Here is a 22,385-nt window from a genome sequence, read left to right on the forward strand (position 1 = left end):
GAACCAGAGCCCAGGTGGTCCCAGCTGGAGACCGCCAGCTCCAGGTGTTTGGCCGATGGTAGGCCGCAGCGGGAACGGAGACACCACCCAGAAACAAAGGTCGCGTCTCTGTTCGGAAGAGACAATTTTATAGTTCCCCCACCCACACAGTACACAACCACAAATAAACATTACATCACATCTACACACTACAATCAGGACAAAAAGCAACATAAAACACAAAAGACAGACGGACTGCAGGTGAGCCGCAGCTGCTAGGGGCAGCACAGGTGATGTTTCGGGTCGAGACCCTTCTTCGGACTGAGAGTCAGGGGAAAGGGAAATGAGAGATATAGACGGTGATGTAGAGAGATGTAGAATAAATGAGACCCTTCTTCCACCCGAAACGTCCCCCATTCCTTCTCTGGAGATGCTGCCCGTCCAGCTGAGTTACTCCAGCATTTTATGTCTGTCTTCGGTTTAAACCGGCACCTGCAGTTCCTTCCTCCACATTAGACAGCGGGGTGTTTGCTGAGTGTTTTGTGCTGTGCTGTTGTCACAGTGGAGCCTACAGCTGGGCGGCAGCAGCTGGCGGCAATCATTTTTCAGTCGGTTGCACCAGCAGCCAGCTCTTGATGGCTCGCGTTCAGAGTGTAGCCGTTGAATCTCTCCACTAATTGCGTGTAGCCACATTTCTCTTGGCTGTTAATTGGTTTGGGACTTGGTTATGTCCATAACCCAACAGTACTTGTCACCTTGAATGGTGCACTCTTCCTGTTCAAGTGAATATTATCTCCTTGCTGGCGTGATGGTGTCTGTGTTTAAGATCTCTCCACTTGCTAATGACACTGCTGGGTACTGCTACAATGGGAAATGAATAGGGTTTTGTTGGGCAAAGTGTTGAGACAATGGAAGCAGTGAGGAGATGTGGAGGGAGGAACTGCAGATGCCGGTTTAAACCGAAGATACACACAAAATGCTGGAGTAACTCAGCGGGACAGGCAGCATCTCTGGAGAGAAGGAATGGGTGACGTTTCGGGTCGAGACCCTTCTTCAGACGTTGATATAGGGCCGTCCATAAACTAATAGCTGCGTAGGCTTGTGGGACTGCCCTCAGTTTATAAATGCCTCCTTTTAGTTTTAGTTTAGGAAAGAGATGTAGCACCGAACCAGGCCCTCAGCCCATCGAGTCCGCGCTAACCCTCGGTCACTCGTTCACACTAGTTCTATGTTTTCCCACTTTCTCATCCACTTCCTACACTCTAGAGGTAATTTACAGTCATGAGGTGTAAATGGAGTCAGTGGAAGGGAGGTTGGTTTGTGTGATGATCTGGGCTGTGTCCACATCTCTGTAATTTCTTGCGGTGTTGGGTGGAGCTGTTCCCAAACCGTGCTGTGATGCATCCCGATAAAATGCTTTCTGTGGTGCATCTGCAGAGGTTGGTGAGAGTCGTTGGAGGCAACAACTGTTGATTGTTGGGGAGTTATTGGTTGAGTGGGCCGGAGGGCCTGCCTCCATGCTGTATGTCTAGAGACTAAGGTAACGAAACCTATGCTGGCACCGAGAAGCTGTGCAAACTCCACACAGACAGCACCCAAGGTCAAAATCAAACCCGCACGCCTGGCGCTGTGAGGCAGCAGCACCACCCGCTGCACCGCTGTGCCGCCTTTTACTTGACTGCAGCTCAGATTGTAGAAACAAGGAACAGCAGATGCTGGTTAATACACAAACGGACACAGAGTGCTGGAGCCGTGGTGGCTCTCCCTCGCGGTCGAGGATGACGGTCTACGTTCCCATGTCAGAACGAAGACGCCTGTGTGCGTGTGTGTTTAACGTGTACGATGTTGCACTCCAAGAAGCACACGGTCCTTCACAAATCAATCAACTCATTCCAATGGCAAGGGAACCAAGACGATTGGAGCTGATAGACCTGTTGCAGCCTTCATCATCCGCCTTCACAGCCGTTGAGTTCAAGGTAACGTCGTCCGTCTGGTCCACCGTTGAGGTCTTGTACGGTTGGATCGTTCTTAGTCTGGACCCTCATCCTCGACCTTACCACCATGGGTGGCCCGACCAGAAGCCAGTGCTTCCGACGGCATCGCTCTCAGGATCATGGGGGCACGCAAGCCTCTTCACAACAAGGTGAACGATCGGAAGAGGGCTGGAGTGACTCAGTGGGTGAGGTAGTGTCTCTGCAGATGCAAATAGGTGAAACCCTTCTTCAGACTCTCAGCTGAGTTGTCCGTGCTGACCAATGTGACCTCACCAACACCAGACATCACAGAGTGCTCTGAGCTGCTGGGTAAAGTCCTTTCTTTTTCAGATAAATGGCCACTTTTTGCATCATTCTCTTCCAATCTAGAATAACAAAAAAAAATCTTTGCTCATTCCTTTTTCCCAGGGTGTCAATGCCAATTACTGGAGGGTGTGGGGTGAAGATGAAAGGGGCAAGGTTTAAAGGACATGTGCAGGGCAAGGGTGGTGGGTGCCTGGAGCGTACTGTTGGGGGGTGGTGGAGGAAGATATGATAGTGGCGTTGGAAAGGCACATGGATGTGCAGGGAATGGTGGGATATGGAATATGTGCAGGCAGATGAGGTCAGTGTATCTTGGCAGCATGTTCGGCACAGACATTGTGGGCTGAAGGGCCTGCTCCCGTGCTATCCTAGAGTCATACAACACAAGGAAAGGTGCTTGGGCCCAACTCATCGTCGCTGACCAAAATGCCCCATCTCAGTCGCATTTGCCTGCATTTGGCCCATATCCCTCTGAAACGTTCCTATACATGCACCTGTCCAAGTGTCTTTAACCTGTGCTAATTGTACCTGCCTCAACGACCTCCTCTGGCAGCTCATTCCATATTCCCACCATCCTCTGAGTGAAATGTTCCACGTTAAATGTAGTTTAATTTTAAACTTTGTAGTTCAATAGCCATTCATCTGGATAAAGAGAAATGGAACATTTTAAACCACATGGAACATTTTGGGAAAAACGCTTTAAGTTGAGCCTGTGTTAATCACATTTGAGTTGTTTAATCTGTGTCTCTGTAGGGATTGTTGGATAATCACACTGGTTTAGATGTCCATGATGGTCTTTTACTACTCTCGGCTTTAAATCTCTTGCTTTGTCAGAGATATATATGGTTAAGTGGGTCCTGTGTGTGCACAGTGCTCACAGTGTGCATTGACTGATAAATTAGAAGCTGCACTGATTGTAGCAAAGCACAGTTATCTCGTTGGTATTAGTCAGGGTTTTTCCAGATGGAGAATCATAGTTAATCTCTGCTGTATGAAGAGTTCGTTCTTCCATGCTATAGTAATCCAGACACTGGCACCTTTGTCCCGGCACTTCACCACACAGTGGAGATGATACAGGATGGATGGAATATCAGAGATGAATGAAATAGCCCACCAGCAGAACATCGTGTTTAGGAAGGAACTGCAGATGCTGCTTTACACCGAACATAGACACAAAGTGCTGGAGTAACTCAGCGGGGCAGGCAGCATTTCTGGAGAGAAGGAATGGGTGACGTTACGGGTCAAGATCCTTCTTTAGACCGAGAGTCAGGGGAGGGACACAGAGATATGGAAGGGTGAGGTGTGAAAACGAAACATCAAAGGGGACGTAGACCGAGGAAAATGTAGAATAGATCATTGTTCACTAGGAGAAGGTGACAGCGAGGCATACAAAGATAAAATTTAATCTGGAGGACAGTCAGAATGGTCGGAGAACTAGGATGGGGGAGGGATGGAGAGAGAGGGAAATAAATGGTTACTTGGAATTAGAGGTCAATGTTCATACTGCCGGGTTCTAAGCTGCCCAAGCGAAATATGAGGTGCTGTTCCTCAATTTGCGCTGGGCCTCACTCTGACAATGGAGGAGGCCCAGGACAGAAAGGTCAGTATGGGAATGGGAGGGGAAGTTAAAGTGTTTGGCAACTGGAGATCAGGTAGGTTTAGGCCGACTGAGCGGAGGTGTTCAGTGAAACGATGGCCGAGCCTGTGCTTTGTCTCGACGATATACAGGAGTCCACACCTGGAACAACGGATACAGTAGATTAGGTTGGAGGAGGTGCAAGAGAACCTAGTCACTGAATTGGAACAGAAGAAGGCCATTCAGTCCGTTCAGTCCCTACCACCCCGTATGAAAGGGATTCAGCTGGTTTCTCACTCTCTCTCTGCAAGTTAGAGTCACGTAGAATCATTCAGCACGGAAACAGGCCCTTCGGCCCAACCTGCCTATCCCTATAGTTATTAGACCTTGGAAATAACAGTAGGAACTACATCTACAGATGGTGGTGGAACATAATCCACCTCTAATTCCCCAAGAGTCCCCAGAAAGACAAGTTGAATTAAACATTTCATGGAATCTTTTTTTAAATGGGTTAGAGCCTGACCCCGGGTGCTGTCTGTAAGGAGTTTGCACGTTCTCCCTGCGACCATGTGGGTTACCTCCGGGTGCTCCAGTTTCCTCCTACATGCGACTGTGTAGGTGAATCGGCCCTCTGTAAATTTCCCCTAGAGTGTGGGGAGTGGATGAGAACATGGGATTATGTAGGACTAGTGTGAACGGGTGATCGATGGTGCATCTCTAAATCTTAAAAACCAAAACCCTGCCTCTTCCTTCAACAGCACTGTGAATTTCTCTGTGTCAAATTTCATTTACCACCTGACTGTGTATTGCACCAATCTCTGACCATTTTATTTCATCTGTCTGCCCGCCCAATCACATCCTGAACGTTCCCTCCACCATGAAGCCGGAATCCATGAGAGTGTGAGGGTCAGAGTGACCTCAGAATGGACTGCTCCACGCCTGATCCCCACACAAGATCCCTCCCCATCCTAGTTCTCCGACTAGTTTCACTGACCGCTTGATTAATTTTACTCAGTGTAAGCCTCGTTGTCACCTTCAATGATGATGAACGCTAACAATGATGAACGCTAACAATGATCCATTCTACATTTCCTTGATCATCGTCTGTTTTTGATCTGTCATTTTCACACCTTACCCATCCATATTTCAAGAGTCAAGAGTGTTTTATCGTCTTGTGTCCCAGATAGAATAATGGAATTCTTACTTGCAGCAGAACAGCAGAATATGTAAACATAGTACACTGTAAACAATATAATAAATGATAAAAAAAGTTCAGTGTGAGTATATAGACACTTTCCCACATATACACCTGTATATTTTTAAATGTTTTAAAATATATATGTAGAGTCGTAGAGACAGGCATAGATCTCGGAGGAAACCCACGCGGGTCACAGTGATACAGTGTGGAAACAGGCCCTTCGGCCCAACTTGCCCACACCGGCCATCATGTCCCAGCTACACTAGCCCCACCTGCCTGTGTTTGGTCCATATCCCTCCATACCTGTCCTATCCATGTACCTGTCTAACTGTTTCTTAAACGTTGTGATAGTCCCAGCCTCAACTACCTCCTCTGGCAGCTTGTTCCATACACCCACCACCCTTTGTGTGTAAACGTTACCCCTCAGATTCCTATTAAATCTTTTCCCCTTCTCCCCTATAGTCAGAGGAGTCTCCCTCTCCCCTGACTCTCAGTCTGAAGAAGGGTCTCGACACGAAACGTCACCCATTGCTTCTCTCCAGAGATGCTGCCTGACCCGCTAGGTTGCTCCAGCATTTTGTGTCTATCTTTGTGTGATCGGTGCCTGGGATCGAGGTGATCCATGGTTTGCAGAGGCCTCCAGTGGCAAGCATCTGTTACTGCAGCATGGAGGGGCTGGTACAGTTGGAGCCAGAGCCACTGACTGTCACACAAACTAAACATCTGACCGCACAGTCTCACCCCCACCTCCCCCTCAGTGGAACCTGATGCTAAACCAAGGCCCACATGTTCCACCCAGTAGAGGTCCCATGGCGATAGTTTAAATTTAGTTTAGCTTAGTTTAGAGATACAGTGCGGAAACAGGCCCTTCGGTGCATCGAGTCTGTGCTGACCAGCGATCCCCGCGCACTAACACTCTTCTACACACACTAGGGACAGTTTTACATTTATACCAAGCCAATTAGCCTTCAAATCTGTATTTCTTTGGAGTGTGGGAGGAAACCGAAGATCTCGGAGGAAACCCACACAGGTCACAGGGCGAATGTACAAACTCCGTACAGACGGCACCCGTAGTCAGGATCTAACCCGGGTCTCTGGCGCCGTAAGGCAGCAACTCTACCGCTGCGCCATCATGCCGCCTTTATGAGTAAAGGAGTTCTACCTGTGACCTGGGGCCATTGCTGGTCCTCCACCCTGTACCCTCAGTGCTGCCCTTTACCCACAGTCCCACAGTGATGCCCTTTACCCACAGTCCCACAGTGATGCCCTTTACCCACAGTGATGCCCTTTACCCACAGTGATGTCCTTTACCCACAGTGATGCCCTTTACCCACAGTGATGCCCTTTACCCACAGTCCCACAGTGATGCCCTTTACCCACAGTCCCACAGTGATGCCCTTTACCCACAGTCCCACAGTGATGCCCTTTACCCACAGTGATGCCCTTTACCCACAGTCCCACAGTGATGCCCTTTACCCACAGTCCCACAGTGATGCCCTTTACCCACAGTGATGCCCTTTACCCACAGTGATGCCCTTTACCCACAGTGATGCCCTTTACCCACAGTCCCACAGTGATGCCCTTTACCCACAGTCCCACAGTGCTGCCCTTTACCCACAGTGATGCCCTTTACCCACAGTCCCACAGTGCTGCCCTTTACCCACAGTGATGCCCTTTACCCACAGTGATGTCCTTTACCCACAGTGATGCCCTTTACCCACAGTGATGCCCTTTACCCACAGTGATGCCCTTTACCCACAGTGATGTCCTTTACCCACAGTGATGCCCTTTACCCACAGTGATGCCCTTTACCCACAGTGCTGCCCTTTACCCACAGTGATGCCTTTACCCACAGTCCCACAGTGATGCCCTGTACCCACAGTGATGCCCTTTACCCACAGTGATGCCCTTTACCCACAGTGATGCCCTTTACCCACAGTGATGCCCTTTATCATCAGTGCTGCCCTTTACCCTCAGTGCTGCCCTTTACCCACAGTGATGCCCTTTACCCACAGTGCTGCCCTTTACGCACAGTGCTGCCGTTTACCCACAGTGCTGCCCTTTACCCACAGTGATGCCCTTTACCCACAGTGATGCCCTTTACCCACAGTGATGCCCCTTACCCACAGTGCTGCCCTTTACCCACAGTCCCACAGTGCTGCCCTTTACCCACAGTGCTGCCCTTTACCCACAGTGATGCTCTTTACCCACAGTCTCACAGTGATGCCCTTTACCCACAGTGATGCCCTTTACCCACAGTGATGCCCCTTACCCACAGTGCTGCCCTTTACCCACAGTCCCACAGTGCTGCCCTTTACCCACAGTGATGCCCTTTACCCACAGTCCCACAGTGATGCCCTTTACCCACAGTCTCACAGTGATGCCCTTTACCCACAGTGATGCCCTTTACCCACAGTGATGCCCTTTACCCTCAGTGCTGCCCTTTACCCTCAGTGCTGCCCTTTACCCACAGTGCTGCCCTTTACCCTCAGTGATGCCCTTTACCCAGTGATGCCCTTTACCCACAGTCCCACAGTGATGCCCTTTACCCACAGTGCTGCCCTTTACCCTCAGTGATGCCCTTTACCCAGTGATGCCCTTTACCCACAGTCCCACAGTGATGCCCTTTACCCACAGTGATGCCCTTTACCCACAGTGCTGCCCTTTACCCACAGTGATTCCCTTTACCCTCAGTGATGCCCTTTACCCTCAGGCTGCCCTTTACCCTCAGTGCTGCCCGTTACCCTCAGTGCTGCCCTTTACGCACAGTGCTGCTGTTTACCCACAGTGCTGCCCTTTACCCTCAGGCTGCCCTTTACCCACAGTGCTGCCCTTTACCCTCAGTGATGCCCTTTACCCACAGTGCTGCCCTTTACCCAGTGATGCCCTTTACCCACAGTCCCACAGTGATGCCCTTTACCCACAGTGCTGCCCTTTACCCACAGTGATGCCCTTTACCCTCAGTGATGCCCTTTACCCTCAGGCTGCCCTTTACCCTCAGTGCTGCCCTTTACCCACGGTGCTGCCCTTTACCCTCAGTGCTGCCCTTTACCCACGGTGCTGCCCTTTGGCAGGGCTTGCTGTGCACACATTGCCAACGCTGCCTCCTACACCACAGCACGTCTTACGTTGGAACACACGCTCATACCCTCAGAGAATGGGCTTTGTAGCAAAGATGAAAACTTATAGAAAGGGTAGACAGTCAGAACCTATTTCCCGGAGTGTAAATGTCCAACACGAGAGGGCAGAGGTTTAACGTATAAGGGGCAAAGTTTAAAGACGGTGTGCAGGGCAAGTTTATTTACATCAAAGATACTAGAGGAGCAAGATGAACCACTTCGTTGAAATCGCCTATATTGAAGTGTAGTACGCAAAGGAGCGTAACGTCCGCCATTTTAGTAAGCAAAGCCCGCCGTTCGCTATGCCTCTCGCAGTGTAATCAGTGTTTTGGGGGAACAGTATGTGTGATGATACCATAAAAATGTAGAATATATCTCATCTATCAATTCACAGATTTTTGTTATTTTTCTTTTAAAATGTTTCTGCAAGTTTCTGCCTACTAAAATGGCGCCGTGACATACTACGGTTTTTAGGGTCGAGTGGTCTATCTTGTTCCTCTAGTATCTTTGGTTTGACACAGAGGGTGGTGGGGGCCTGGGCCGCACTGCCAGGGGTGGTGGTGGAGGCAGATAGTGTTTTGGATAGACTTGTGGATGTGCAAGGAATGGTGGGATGTGAATCACGTGCAGGCAGTTAGGATCAGTGTATCTCGGCGGCATGATTGGCACGTACAGTGTGGGCCGAATGGTCTGTTCCTGTGCTGTTCCTATGTTATAGAGTCATTATTGCTATACAGTCATACAGTTACCAAGTTTAGCTTGACATCATGTTTGGCATGGATATTATGGGCCAAAGGGCTACATGGTCTATGTTTTATATAAATGCAATGCGTCCTCATTTTCTAACATACAAACTGTTGGCTGGAAGATTATTTCAGGTTGCAGAAGGCAGGAGGCACAATCCAAACCTGATGGAAATGTCTTCATTTTGTCAAAACAAGGCAGAGTTCTGTTTACATGAGTTCTGTTTACTCTGAAATGTTTTTTGATAACTGCCGGGTCAGGCAGCATCTCCGGAAGGACATGGATAGGTGACGTTTCTGGTCAGGACACTTTGGGCAGCACAGCGGTAGAGTTGCTGCCCTACAGCACCAGAGACCCAGGTTCAATCCCGACCGCGGGTGCTGTCTGGACGGAGTTTGTATGTTCACCCCGTGACCTGCGTAGGGTTTTTTCTGGGATCTCCGGTTGCCTCCCATATTCCAAAGTCATACAGGTTAATTGGCTTGGTATAAATGTAAATTGTCCCTAGTGTGTGTAGGATTGTGTATGTGTGCGGGGATCGCTGGTCGGTGCGGACTCGGTGGGCTGAAGGGCCTGTTTCCGTGCTGCATCTCTAAACTAAACTAAACCTTCTTCAGGCACAAGAGGGATACCAACTCAAACCAACGCCCATCAGTGTTCTCCAGAGATGCTGCCTGACCCGCTGAGTTACTCCGGAACCACCTTAACTGTATGACCAAGCCACTATGGACTTTGTACAACTATGGTTGATTTACATAATTTAGTGTTCGATGCATTGTGATCTGGTTTCCCTTATCATGTAACTGTACACTGTGAATGGGTCGATTGGAATCATGTATTGTCTTTCCGCTGACTGGTTGCACGCAACAAAAGCTTTGCACTGTACCTCAATACACGTGACAATAATGACAATAAACTAAACTAAAACTAAACTTAAATTAATACTAAATGGTTACTCCAACACTTTGTGCTCTACACAAGATCCAGCATCTGCAGTTCCTTGTATCAACAGTTTTTTTTTGTTGCGATTTTGCTAATTCAATATAACAAAGCAGCTGAGTTTGTGAAGGTGGCATTGTCTTCTCTCTAACTGTGTCCCAGCTCACACTCTGAAGGGCAGGAGTTTCACACACCGTCACAGAAGTGAAATTCCTCAGATATTTCTGCAGACTGTTTGGTGCCTGTGAATATGTGAGTGTATTTGTGGGCTGGAGGTATTCCATCCTTCAGTATTTATGACTTTGAATCAATTATTAAAAAACAGAGGGCATAGGTTTAAGGGGAGGGGGGGGAAGAATTAATAGGAATCTGAGGGGCAGCTTTTTCACACAAAGGGTGGTGGTTGAGGCAGAGACTATCCCAACATTTAAGGAACATTTGGACAAGTACATGGATAGGACAGGTTTCGAGGGATATGGGCCAAAGGTAGACAGGTGGGACTAGTGTAGATGGGACATGTTGATCAGTGTGGGCAAGCTAGACCAAAGGGCCTGTTTCCACGCTGTAAGATTCTATGACTCTATTAAATGAAAATAAAACCTTCTGCTGGGAGCAGAGGTGAGGATTCTGTTCAATAATGGATTGTCCATGTAAATATGTGGCTGACATAGCGAACTATATGCCAGTCATTACCAAGTGCCATCGTATATACACCGTGAATACACTGTATTCAGAGTGATTTGTGGGGAGTGGTGATCTTATTAACAATGTAACGCCTCAAGCCAACAAACTGATCTGTATTCTTTTTAAGTGTTAAAAATGGTGTTGGGTGGCTCCACAACACAATTTTAAACAACTCTTAAAATATACTGAGATAGACACACAGAGTGCAGATATAACTCAGCTTGTCGGGCAGTATCTCTGGAGAAAATGGATGGGTGACCTTTTGTGTTGGGACCTTTCTTCTGACCTCTTCAGACAGGTCTGAAGATGGATCCCAACCTGAAACGTCACCCATCTTTCTTCTCCAGTGGTGCTGCCCGACCCGCTGAGTTATACCTGCACTCTGTGTCTATATTTGGTACAAACCCCCCAGCATCTGCAGTTATTTGTTTCTACTTAAAATATGTAGAATTATTAGTCTTGGTTGTAACCAGAATTGTAGATGCTTCGAACTGCAAATGTAGGTTTACAAAAAAAGACTCAGAGTGCTGGAGTAACTCAGCGGGTCTCAGCGGATATTGGGGTGGGATGGGCATGTGTCAGTAGTGGGGGAAATGAAGCAAGCGTGCCAGTGAGCAGACTGTACGAGGCCACAGGGCTTGGTCCTCTGGTGTTTGCCCATGTACCTGGTGACTCGGACGTCCCACCTGCCTAGTCCGTGGCTGCCAGCTACCACCCCCAGCCGAGCAGGAGCTAACCCTGGTACTCTTCTCTTCCCAGTACGAGTTTAAGGCCAAGAACATCAAGAAGAAGAAGGTGAGCATCGTGGTGTCTGTGGACGGAGTGAAGGTCATGATGAGGAAAAAGCAAAAGGTAAGCTGATGGCTCTGCAGTCTCCGGGAGCACGTGCTGCGGGCGGCTGCCGATAACCATTGTATAGTTGTGTTGTGTGCGTTCCCAGACCCATCGTGTTCATGTAGCCAGCACAGGCCCTGACCCTGGGTCAAAGGTGTGGCTGTAAACCTTGACGTGCATCATTCTGGGTGACATTTAGGGGCAGCTCAGTGGCCCAGCCGGTAGAGCTGCTGCCTCACGGTGCCAGAGACCTGAGTTTAGTTTAGAGATACAGCGCGGAAACAGGCCCTTCGGCCCACCGAGTCCGCGCCGACTAGTGATCCCCGCACACTAACACTATCCTACACACACTAGGGACAATTTACAATATTACCAAAGCCAATTAACCTACAAACCTGTATGTCTTTGGAGTCTGGGAGAAAACCTACGCAGGTCATGGGGAGAATGAACAAACTCCGCACAGACAGCACCTGTAGTCAGGATCAAAACTGGGTCTCTGGCGCTGTAAGGCAGCAACTCTACCGCTGCACCACCGTGCCACACTTTGTGTTGTGTTGTGTGTGCTCCCAGCCCTATTTTGTTAATGTAGACAGCAACGGCCCTATCACTGGGTCAAACATTTGGTTGTAAACCTTGAAGTATATCATTGTTGGTGATATTTAGGGGAGACACAGTGGTGTAGTGGTAGAGCTGCTGCCTCACGGCACTAGAGACCTGGGTTTGATCCTGATATCAGGTGCTGGCTCAACTTTTCATTTGTACGTTCTCCCTGTAACCGTGTGGGGTCTCTCTGCGGGCTCTAGTTTCTTTGCACATCCCAAAGACATGCAGGTTAATTGGCCCTCTGTAAATTGCCCCCTGGTGTGTAGGGAGTGGACGAGACAGTGGGATAACATGGAACTAGTGTGAACGGACGATTGATGTTCGGAGTGGACTCAGTGGGCCGAAGGGCCTGTTTACATGCTGTATCTCTAAACTAACATACAATTATGTCAATGGTTCCTGATAAACTGAAGAGTTATACAGGAACCACCACTTCACAATAGTTCCCTGTGTTTATGTTTATGTTTAAATTTTTATGTAGCTTTGCATATTGTTGCTTTTTTTGGTATGACTGTCCGGTAAATCAAATTTCACTGTATCTCGGTACATGTGACAATGAAGGACCATTGAACCATTGAATCACCTATGAAGTTGTGTTACCCATTTATGAAGTGGACTTAATTACAGAATATTATATAAATTATATAAATCTTTTGCACCTTGATCCCCAAACCCATCTTCTTAGTTCACTGCGCATACAGTCAGAATTCCTCACAGTCCACAGTGGATTTGGTTCAATAGACAATAGGTGCAGGAGGAGGCTATTCGGCCCTTCGAGCCAGCACCACCATTCAATGTGATCATGGCTGATCTTTCTCAATCAGTACCCCGTTCCTGCCTTCTCCCCATACCCCCTGACTCCGCTATCCTTTAGAGCTCTATCTAACTCTCTCTTGAATGCATTCAGAGAATTGGTCTCCACTGCCTTCCAAGGGAGAGAATTCCACAGATTCACAACTCTCTGACTGAAAAAGGTTTTCCTCATCTCCGTTCTAAATGGCCTGCCCCTTATTCTTAAACTGTGGCCCCTGGTTTTGGACTCCCCCAACATTGGGAACATGTTTCCTGCCTCTAAAGTGTCCAACTCCTTAATAATCTTATATGTTTCGATAAGATCCCCTCTCATTCTTCTAAATTTCAGTGTATACAAGCCTAGTCGCTCCAGTCTTTCAACATATGACAGTCTCGCCATTCCGGGAATTAACCTAGTAAACCTACGCTGCACACCCTCAATAGCAAGAATATCCTTCCTCAAATTTGGAAACCAAAACTGCACACAGTACTCCAGGTGCGGCCTCACTAGGGCCCTGTACAACTGCAGACGGACCTCTTTGCTCCTATACTCAACTCCTCTTGTAATGAAGGCCAACATTCCATTGGCTTTCTTCACTGCCTGCTGTACCTGCATGCTTCCTTTCAGTGACTGATGCACTAGGACACCCAGATCTCGTTGTAAATCCCCTTTTCCTAACTTGACACCATTCAAATAATAATCTGCCTTCCTATTCTTACCACCAAAGTGGATAACCTCACACTTATCCACATTAAACTGCATCTGCCATGCATCCGCCCACTCACACAACCTGTCCAAGTCACCCTGCAACCTCATAGCATGGTTGGAAGGTCTTGTTATTGTACAAGTCTGCTCCTGTGGTGGAGGTGAGTGCTGTTGGGGGCGTGCAGGGCTGTCGGCTCATTGCTGCTGCCACAAGGTAAGAGTTCGGCTCCCCAGAGGGATGGGGTTCTGTGTGTCTGCCCGAGGATCGCAGCTTCATCGGAGGATGTTGTCTTGTTGCAGAGGAAGGTGTGGACGTGGGATGAGAGTAAGATGCCCGTGATGCACGACCCCATCTACAGGTATGCTGCTGGTTAGTTTACTTCAGTTCAGAGATATGGCACGGAAACAGGCCCTTCGGCCCGCCGGGTCCGCACTGACCAGCGATCCCCGCACACTAACACTATCCTACACACTGGGGACAATTTACAATTTACCGGAGCCAATTAACCTACAAATCATCGTGTCTTTGGAGTGTGGGAGGAAACCGGTGCACCTGGAGAAAACCCACACAGGTCACGGGGAGAACGCACAAACTCCATACAGACAGCACCCACAGTCAGGATCCAACCCAGGTCTCTGGTGCTGTGAGGCAGTGGCTTTATCGCTGCGCCACCGTGTCACCTCGAGGAAATAACACAGTCATATTCCCCCACACTCCACATACACATGGTTACATGTTTTATAATTCAAGAGAGCTGTTTCGAGGTTTGTCAGGGACTGCTAATACAGGTTGTTGCACTATATCTATCGGTTTCATTATTTTTGGGGTTCTGGAGTCCCTCGTTGTTATCAATGCAATATTGTTGCCTCTCAAACAGGGACCAACTCTTTGCACCTTTATAACATTCAAAGTACCTGTTTGTATTTTGTGTACTGCAGAAAGCTAACTGTGTGCTGAAACCTGACTATAACGTGATCGTTGCGTTCCTAATGAACCTCGCGTTGTAGAAAATCACGTGATACAGTCACAGAGTGCTACTGCGTCGAAACAGGCCCACCGGCCCACCTTGCCCACACCAACCAACATGCCCCATCTGCACTAGTCCCACCTGCCTGCGTTTGGCCCATATCCCTCTAAACCTGTCCTAGCCATGTACCTGTCCAAATGTTTTTTAAAAGTTGCAATAATCTCTGCCTCAAAAGCCTCCTCTGGTAGCTCATTGCCTGTTGGTCGTCAATGGACCTGCATGTGAATGTTAGTGGTATCCAACAGTGTAGAGTTTAGAGACACAGCATGGCCCACCAACCACCTGTTCACACTGGTTCCATCCTGTCCTACTTTGACATCCACTCCCTACACACTAGGGGGCAATTTATAGAGGGCCAATTAACCTGCAAATCTGCATGTCTTTGGGATGTGGGTGGAAACCGGAGCACCCGGAGGGAACCCAAGTGGTCCCTGGGAGAACGTGCAAACTCCACACAGACAGCACCCGAGTGCAGGATCGAGCCCAGGTCTGTGGCGTTGTGAGGCAGCAGCTCTACCAGCTGCGCTCTTGTACATGCGCAACGTATTTACTAAAATTTGTTCAAATTCTAGGTATCAGTGAGGAAAGCAAAATACAAACAGATACTTTGAAAGGTGCAAAGAGTTGGCCCCTGTTTGAGAGGCAACGTTATTGTGTTGGTCTCTTATAACAACGAGAGACCCTAGAATCCCAAAGAATAATGAAACTGATTAAGTGGTTAATTCAATGGCTTAAAATATTTAAAACTGTTGATGCCTTTCATGTTCAGCTAAGTATTTGGACTACAACAGGATATGGTTGGAGACAAACCATTTTTAAAACATAAGATTATTTTTTGCAAATTAAATGGCAGTCGGTCGTAATGAAACTCTGCCTTGGGATCAGCGAGGAAGTGAGATTAAAGTAGTAGTTGTAATTAAGAATAACTAAGGCACTGGAAATGTTGAGCATAACATTGAATGACTTGTTAGCTGACGAACTACTGTTGCCAATTAAGGAGAGGGTACATCTTGCTGGGTTACAGTCTTCAAAGTGCCTTTTGCAGCCCTGAGATAGCTGATCTTGCCGTGTGTGTGTGTGTGTGTGTGTGGTGTGTGCGGTGTGTGTGTGTGTGGTGTGTGTGTGTGGTGTGTGGTGTGTGTGTGTGTGGTGTGTGTGTGTGTGGTGTGTGCGGTGTGTGTGTGTGGTGTGTGTGTGTGTGGTGTGTGTGTGTGTGGTGTGTGTGAGTGGTGTGTGTGTGTGTGGTGTGTGTGTGTGTGTGGTGTGTGTGTGTGGTGTGTGTGTGGTGTGTGTGTGTGGTGTGTGTGTGTGGTGTGTGTGCGGTGTGTGTGTGTGGTGTGTGTGTGTGTGTGCGGTGTGTGTGTGTGGTGTGTGTGTGTGTGGTGTGTGTGTGTGTGGTGTGTGCGGTGTGTGTGTGTGTGTGTGGTGTGTGTGTGGTGTGTGTGTGGTGTGTGGTGTGTGTGTAGTGTGTGGTGTGTGTGTGTGTGGTGTGTGTGGTGTGTGTGTGTGTGTGTGGTGTGTGTGTGTGTGTGGTGTGTGTGGTGTGTGTGTGATTAAGGCACATTGGTAGTGAGCAGCATCTTTAATTGTCTCTGTCTCCATCACACCCTCTAGCTGTGTACTGCAGAAAGGTGTGCTGAAGCCTGATGTCACTCATTTGTGTGTTGGTGCACCTGCGCTGCTGACTGATCAGAACAAGCACCCCTGTTGGAGATCACTTCTGCAGTGCTGGCTAAATTTAATTCCACACCATGGAAATTCCAAATCTTGCCAGCAGCCCATTAAGAGGAGTTTCTAGTTTATTAGAAAGGCTCCCTGTTGCTGCACTGACAGATATTACAGAATCACCGGAACCCACAGCCTACGCAGCGTGTGGACACAAGAAGCTGGAGTAACTCAGTGGGTCAGACAGCATCTCTGGAGAAAAGGAATGGGTGACGTTTCGGGTCGATACTGAAGTCTGAAGAAGGGTCTCGACACGAAATGTCACCTATCCCTTTTCTCCAGAGATGCTGCCTGTCCTGCTGAGTTTCCCCAGCATTTTGTGTCTATCTTTGGTTTAAACCAGCAGTGGTGGGCGATGTGGGGGGTCTGACTGATGCCCGGATTGAGGGACGAGAGGGCGGTGGGGGTGGGGGGTAGTGTGGGGGAGGGGAGTGGGGGGGGAGGGGAATGGGTGGTGGGGGTGGGTGGGTGGGGAGTGGGGGTGAGGGGATTGGGTGGGGGGTGGGGAGTGGGGGTGGGTGGGTGGGGAGTGGGGGTGGGGATTGGGTGGGGAGTGGGGGTGGGGGAGAAAGGTTGGGGGAGAGAGGTTGGGGGGATGGAGTGGGTCAGTGGGGGGGAGGAGGGGGGGATAAGGGGGATTGAGTAGGGGGGGGTGAGGGTGCTAGACCAATGCAGGAGAGGCTTTGGCTCCACAGCTCGCTCTGGCTGTAGCGCTATGGACACGGGGCCGAGGTGAGTGGCACCCTCTCCCCTTCCCTGTCCCCTCTCTACGACGAATGGGCCCAACGGGTCCACTTGGTCTTGTCTCCTTTGAACCTTGCCCATCTCACCTTAAACCTATGAAAACATTATTAAAATGAACATTAACATTAAAGTATTGACATTAGGGAAATTAACTGCTCATTCAAGCATATGTAAACTGAAGTTGCTCTTTGGAGTCCCAAAACAAATCCCAAAACAAATCCCAGCTAACAATGATCTTTTTAGTTTAGTGTAGTTTAGAGATACAGCGTGGAAGTAGGCCCTTCGGCCCACCGAGTCCGCAATGCCGAGCTATCCCCGCACATTAACTGTACCCTACACACAATAGGAACAATTTACACTGACACCAAGCCAATTAACCTACAAACGTCTTTGGAGTGTGGGAGGAAACCGAACATCTTGGATAAAACTCATGCAGTTCACGGGGAGATTGTACAAACTCCGTGCAGACAGCACGCAGAGTCAGGATCGAACCCGGGTCTCCGGCGCTGTAAGATAGCAACTCTACCACTGCGACACTATGCTACCCTTATTCTATTCTACATTTTCATTGATCTCCATTCCCTTTGTCCTATTTTCACACCTTACACTTCCACATCTATGTATCTCCCTCTCCCCTGAGATCAGTCTGAAGAAGGGTCTCGACCCGAAACGTCACCCATTCCTTCTCTCCAGAGATGCTGCCTGTCCCGCTGAGTTACTCCAGTATTTTGTGTCTTATCTAAGGTGAAAATAAACTCCTTCTGCTTATGATTTTACAGGTACATCCATTTTCGTTCACGATTAGCCTCACTGCGAAGTAATTGAGTAATCTCACATTTAGAAAATGGTGTTATAAAAACAAATGGGTCAATAGGGAAAAGGAATAAGGGACTGGAGAGTTTCAGACTTGCAATAATAAGGTTGTTTTTCCTGCAGGACTTTTAAAAATAAAGGTCTTTCTAATAATAATTGGAAGTTTACTTTTATTACCGCAAACTAAAATTACTTAGGGCGTATGTCATATTGTTCAAAAGAATGATCTTGCACAAGTGACAATAGAAGCGATAGTTGTTCATTTCAATGGTGAAAGTAGCAGCTGTATTCTTAGGAGACAATGGTGTCCGATTACTGCAAGAAGGTTCCATGGGAACAGGTTTTTTCCCAAGACAGTTTTTTTTCCTGCTTGCCAACCTCTAGAGTAATTTTTAAGTGGTTCTTTAGTTCCTGATCAAAATTGAGTTATCACCAATTAGTCCACATAATACAAACAGTATTCTCTAATTCACAAGTCTATAGGTTCTAGGAGCAGAATTAAGCCATTCGGCCCATCAAGCTTAGTCCGTCATTCAATCCTGGCTGGTCTATCTCTCCCTCTCAACCCCGTTCTCCTGCCTTCTCCCCATAACCTCCGACACCCGTACTGATCAAGAATCTGTCAATTTCTGCCTTAAAAATATTCATTGATTTTGGCCTTCACTGCCATCTGTGGCAATGAATTCCACAGATTCAATAGACAATAGGTGCAGGAGTAGGCCATTCGGCCCTTCAAGCCAGCGCCGCCATTCATTGTGATCATGGCTGATCGTCCACAATCAATAACCCGTGCCTGCCTTCTCCCCATATCCCTTGATTCCACTAGCCCCTAGAGCTCTATCTAACTCTCTCTTAAATCCATCCAGTGATTTGGCCTCCACTGCCCTCAGGGAGAGAATTCCACAAATTCACAACTCTCTGGGTGAAAAAGTTGTGATCATGGCTGATCGTTCATAATCAGTACCCTGTTCCTGCCTTCTCCCCTGACTCCGCTATCATTAAGAGATTCACCACCCTCTGACTAAAGAAATTCCTCCTCATCTCCTTTCTAAATGTGTATCCTTTTATTCTGAGGCTGTGACCTCTGGTCCTAGACTCTCCCATTAGTGGAAACATCCTCTCCACATCCACCCTCTCCAGCTCTTTCACTATTCGGTAAGTTTCAATGGGGTCCCCCCTTCATCCTTCTAAACTCCAGCGAGTCCAGGTCCAGTGCCGACAAACGCTTATCATATGTCAACCCTCACATTCCTGGGACCATTCTTGTAAACCCCCCCTGCACCCTCTCTGGAGCCAGCACACCCTTCCTCAGATATGGGGCCCAGAATTGCTCACAATACTCCAATTGCAATCTGACCAGCGCCTGAAAGAGCATCAACATCACATCCTGAATTCATCATTCAGTACGACCTACCTGTAGGCTCATTCTCTGCTGTATTCCTCAATCATAGGACATGGCAACATGAATAGAAATTTAGGTGAGGTTATGAGGTTATAGTGCGGCACGGTGGCGCAGCGGTAGAGTTGCTGCCTTACAGCGAATGCAGCGCCGGAGACTCGGGTTCGATCCTGACTATGGGCGCCGTCTGTACGGAGTTTGTAAGTTCTCCCCGTGACCTGCGTGGGTTTTCTCCGAGATCTTTGGTTTCCTCCCACACTCCAAAGACGTACAGGTATGTAGGTTAATTGATTGGGTAAATGTAAAAATTGACCCTAGTGTGTGTAGGATAGTGTTAGTGTGTGGGAATCGCTGGTCGGCGCGGACCCGGTGGGCCGAAGGGCCTGTTTCCGCGCTGTATCTCTAAATCTAAAATCTAAATCTAAATAATAAGAAAATCACACCACAATTGATTTGACCTGTTTATTGGTTTTTGACAACTTGTTTGATATTTCTGGATCCCATTCAACCTGAGCCTCGGGCTAATCTTTTTTAATAACATTCGCAGTTTTTTCACACTAGAAGCAGAATAAAGAAGCACTATTTGCATGAGAGGCACAAAGTGCTGGAGTAATACAGCGGGCCAGGCAGCATCTCTGGAGAGAAGGGATGGGTGACGTTTCACAGAGTGCTGGAGTAACTCAGCGGGTCAGGCAGCAGGTCTGGAGAGAAGGGATGGGTGACGTTTCGGGTTGGGCCTGAAGACGGGTCCCCACCGGAAACATCACCCATCCTTTATCTCCAGAGATACTGCCTTCTGCCGAGTTACTCCAGCACTTTGTGTCTATCTTTGTTACAAACCAGCACCTGCAGTTCCTTCCTACACAATTTGTATGATGTGGACCTATTAGTTCCAATGCGATTTCAACCAGGGATTAAAGAACAACCTAAAAATAACAGTGGGAATTAGCAGGAAAAAAAACTGCAGATGCTGGTTAAAATCGAAGGTAGACACAAAATGCTGGAGTAACTCAGCGGGTCAGGCAGCATCTCTGGAGAGAGGGGAATGGGTGACGTTTCGAGTCGGGACCCTTCTTCAGACTGAACTCTGTTCAGTCACCCATTCCTTCTCTGCAGAGATGCTGCCTTACCCGCTGAGTTACTCCAGCATCATGTGTCTACCTATTGGGAATTAGCAAGCGGAGATGTGTCTAAGGGGAGGAGATGAAGTAGTGGGCTAGGAATGTCCAGGTTTGGTGGGTAAACAGGCTTCATTGTTCGTGCACAGTGCCAATGCACAGCCTGGCATGTCCAGTAGGTGGAGCTGCTGCCTCACGGTGCCAGGATCAATTCTGACCCCCCATCGCTGTGTGCATGTTCTCTCTGACTGTGTAGGTTTTCCTTGGACCACTCCATGCAGGTTAATAGGTTGCTTGCCAGTGTAAATTACCCCAGTGTGTAGTCAAGAGGCAAAATCTGGGAAGAGCTGCTGAGAAATGTGGGGAGAATAAAAGAGGAGATTGCCGTTAAATAATTTGGGCTGATCCTTTACAATGGTCATACTCACATAACATAGCTTCCTCCAAAAATATAGGAATCTAGTTAGAAGGAATGTTCTTCCCATGGATTAACTTATATTAAGGTGTATTTTTTTTGCACAATGAACATAGAACAGTACAGCACAGAAACAGGCCATTCGGCCCACAATATCTGTGCCGAACATGAGGCTGAGACAACTATCATCTGTGTGCATGTAATCCATATCCATCCATTCCCTGCATATCCATGTGTGCCTTCTTAAAAGTCTCTTAAACACCACTATCATGTCTGCCTCCCCCAGCACCCTTGGCACCCACCACCCACCGTGTAAACATACTTGTCCCTCACATCTCCTTTAAATTTTGCCCCTCTCACCAGAAACATAGAAATAGGTGCAGTAGTAGGCCATTTGGCCCTTCGGGCCAGCACCGCCATTCAATATGATCATGGCTGATCATCCAGAATCAGTACCCCGTTCCTGCTTTCTCCCCGTACCCCTTGATTCCGTTAGCCCTTAGAGCTATAACTAACACTCTCTTGCATGCATCCAGTGAATTGGCCTCTGTGGCAGGGAATTCCACAGATTCACAATTCTCTGGCTGATAAAGTTTTTCCTCACCACAGTCCTAAATGGCCTACCCCTTATTCTTAAACTGTGACCCCTGGTTCTGGACTCCCCCAATATCGGGAACATTTTCCCTGCATCTAGCTTGTCCAGTCCTTTTATAATTTTATATGTCTCTATAAGATCCCCTCCCACCCACCTACCTTAAGAATTTTATATCTATATACTAAAACTTTTTTTCTGAACTACAGCCAAAACGATACACGATAGCGCGACAATTTTAGGCCCACCTTACTCACCGTCATCCCGTGCTCCTATGGAAGAAGTTTCATTGAGATCGGTGTTATATTTTAAAAGTAATTCACATTTTAAAGTAAAGAAAAACGCGCATGGTGGCCGCCCGGTCCGGGAGGTGGATTGTTCCCGGGAAGGGGGGGGGGGGGAGGGGGGGGATGGGGGAGGAGGGGGTGGGAGGAGGGGGAGGGAGGAAAGGAGGGGGCTGGAGGGGGAGGGAGAGGGGCGGAGGGAGTGGTGGGGAGAGGGGAGGGGGCAGTGGGGGAGGAGGGGGTGGGGGAAGGAGAGGGTGCTGCACCAATGCAGGAGAGGCAACCCTGGCGGGAGGGGGGGAGGGAGGGAGACGGCAAGGGGGGAGAGGGTGAGGGGGGAGAGGAAGAGAGGGGGGAAGGGGGAGGGAGAGGGAGGGGGAGGGAGGGGAAGGGGGGAGGGAGATGGGGGGAGGGAGGTGGGAGTGGGGGAGGGGAAGGGAGGGTGCTGCACCAATGCAGGAGTAGTTTGGCCCCAGGGGTCCACGTGGTCTGGTGTTTCTTTAAGATCCCCTCTCACCCTGCTAAATTCCAGTGACTATAAACCTATGGCCTTGAAGCTTTCGAGCCATGATCAGGTGTTTCCATCCTGGGAGAAAGCTTCTGATTGTCTACCCTATCTATGCTTCTCAGAATTGGATATGTTTCAGATCATTTATCGCTGCCTGCTCCAGGGCCTTTTATTTTCATTGAGAAGACATTTTTTGGAAGGTAGTGGTGTTATTTACAAGGCTGACTCCTCTCAGGTGATTTTAATTGTGTTGAGCAGCAATGTGTTGCAACGTAGCGAGATGGGAAG

At 48.4% G+C, this 22,385-nt stretch overlaps 1 protein-coding gene across 1 annotated transcript in view; it reads left to right on the plus strand.

Annotated features, from left to right (window-relative positions):
- LOC144608285 (carboxyl-terminal PDZ ligand of neuronal nitric oxide synthase protein) overlaps positions 1-22,385 on the plus strand; it is a 124,067-nt gene that overhangs the window by 63,179 nt on the left and 38,503 nt on the right. Inside the window, exons 3-4 of the mRNA XM_078425901.1 lie at positions 11,296-11,388; positions 13,772-13,830. Of these exons, the coding sequence (XP_078282027.1) occupies positions 11,296-11,388; positions 13,772-13,830 (152 nt within the window). The remainder of the gene's footprint in view (positions 1-11,295; positions 11,389-13,771; positions 13,831-22,385) is intronic.

Source organism: Rhinoraja longicauda, chromosome 31, assembly GCF_053455715.1.
Source record: "Rhinoraja longicauda isolate Sanriku21f chromosome 31, sRhiLon1.1, whole genome shotgun sequence".
Classification (NCBI taxonomy): domain Eukaryota; kingdom Metazoa; phylum Chordata; class Chondrichthyes; order Rajiformes; family Arhynchobatidae; genus Rhinoraja; species Rhinoraja longicauda.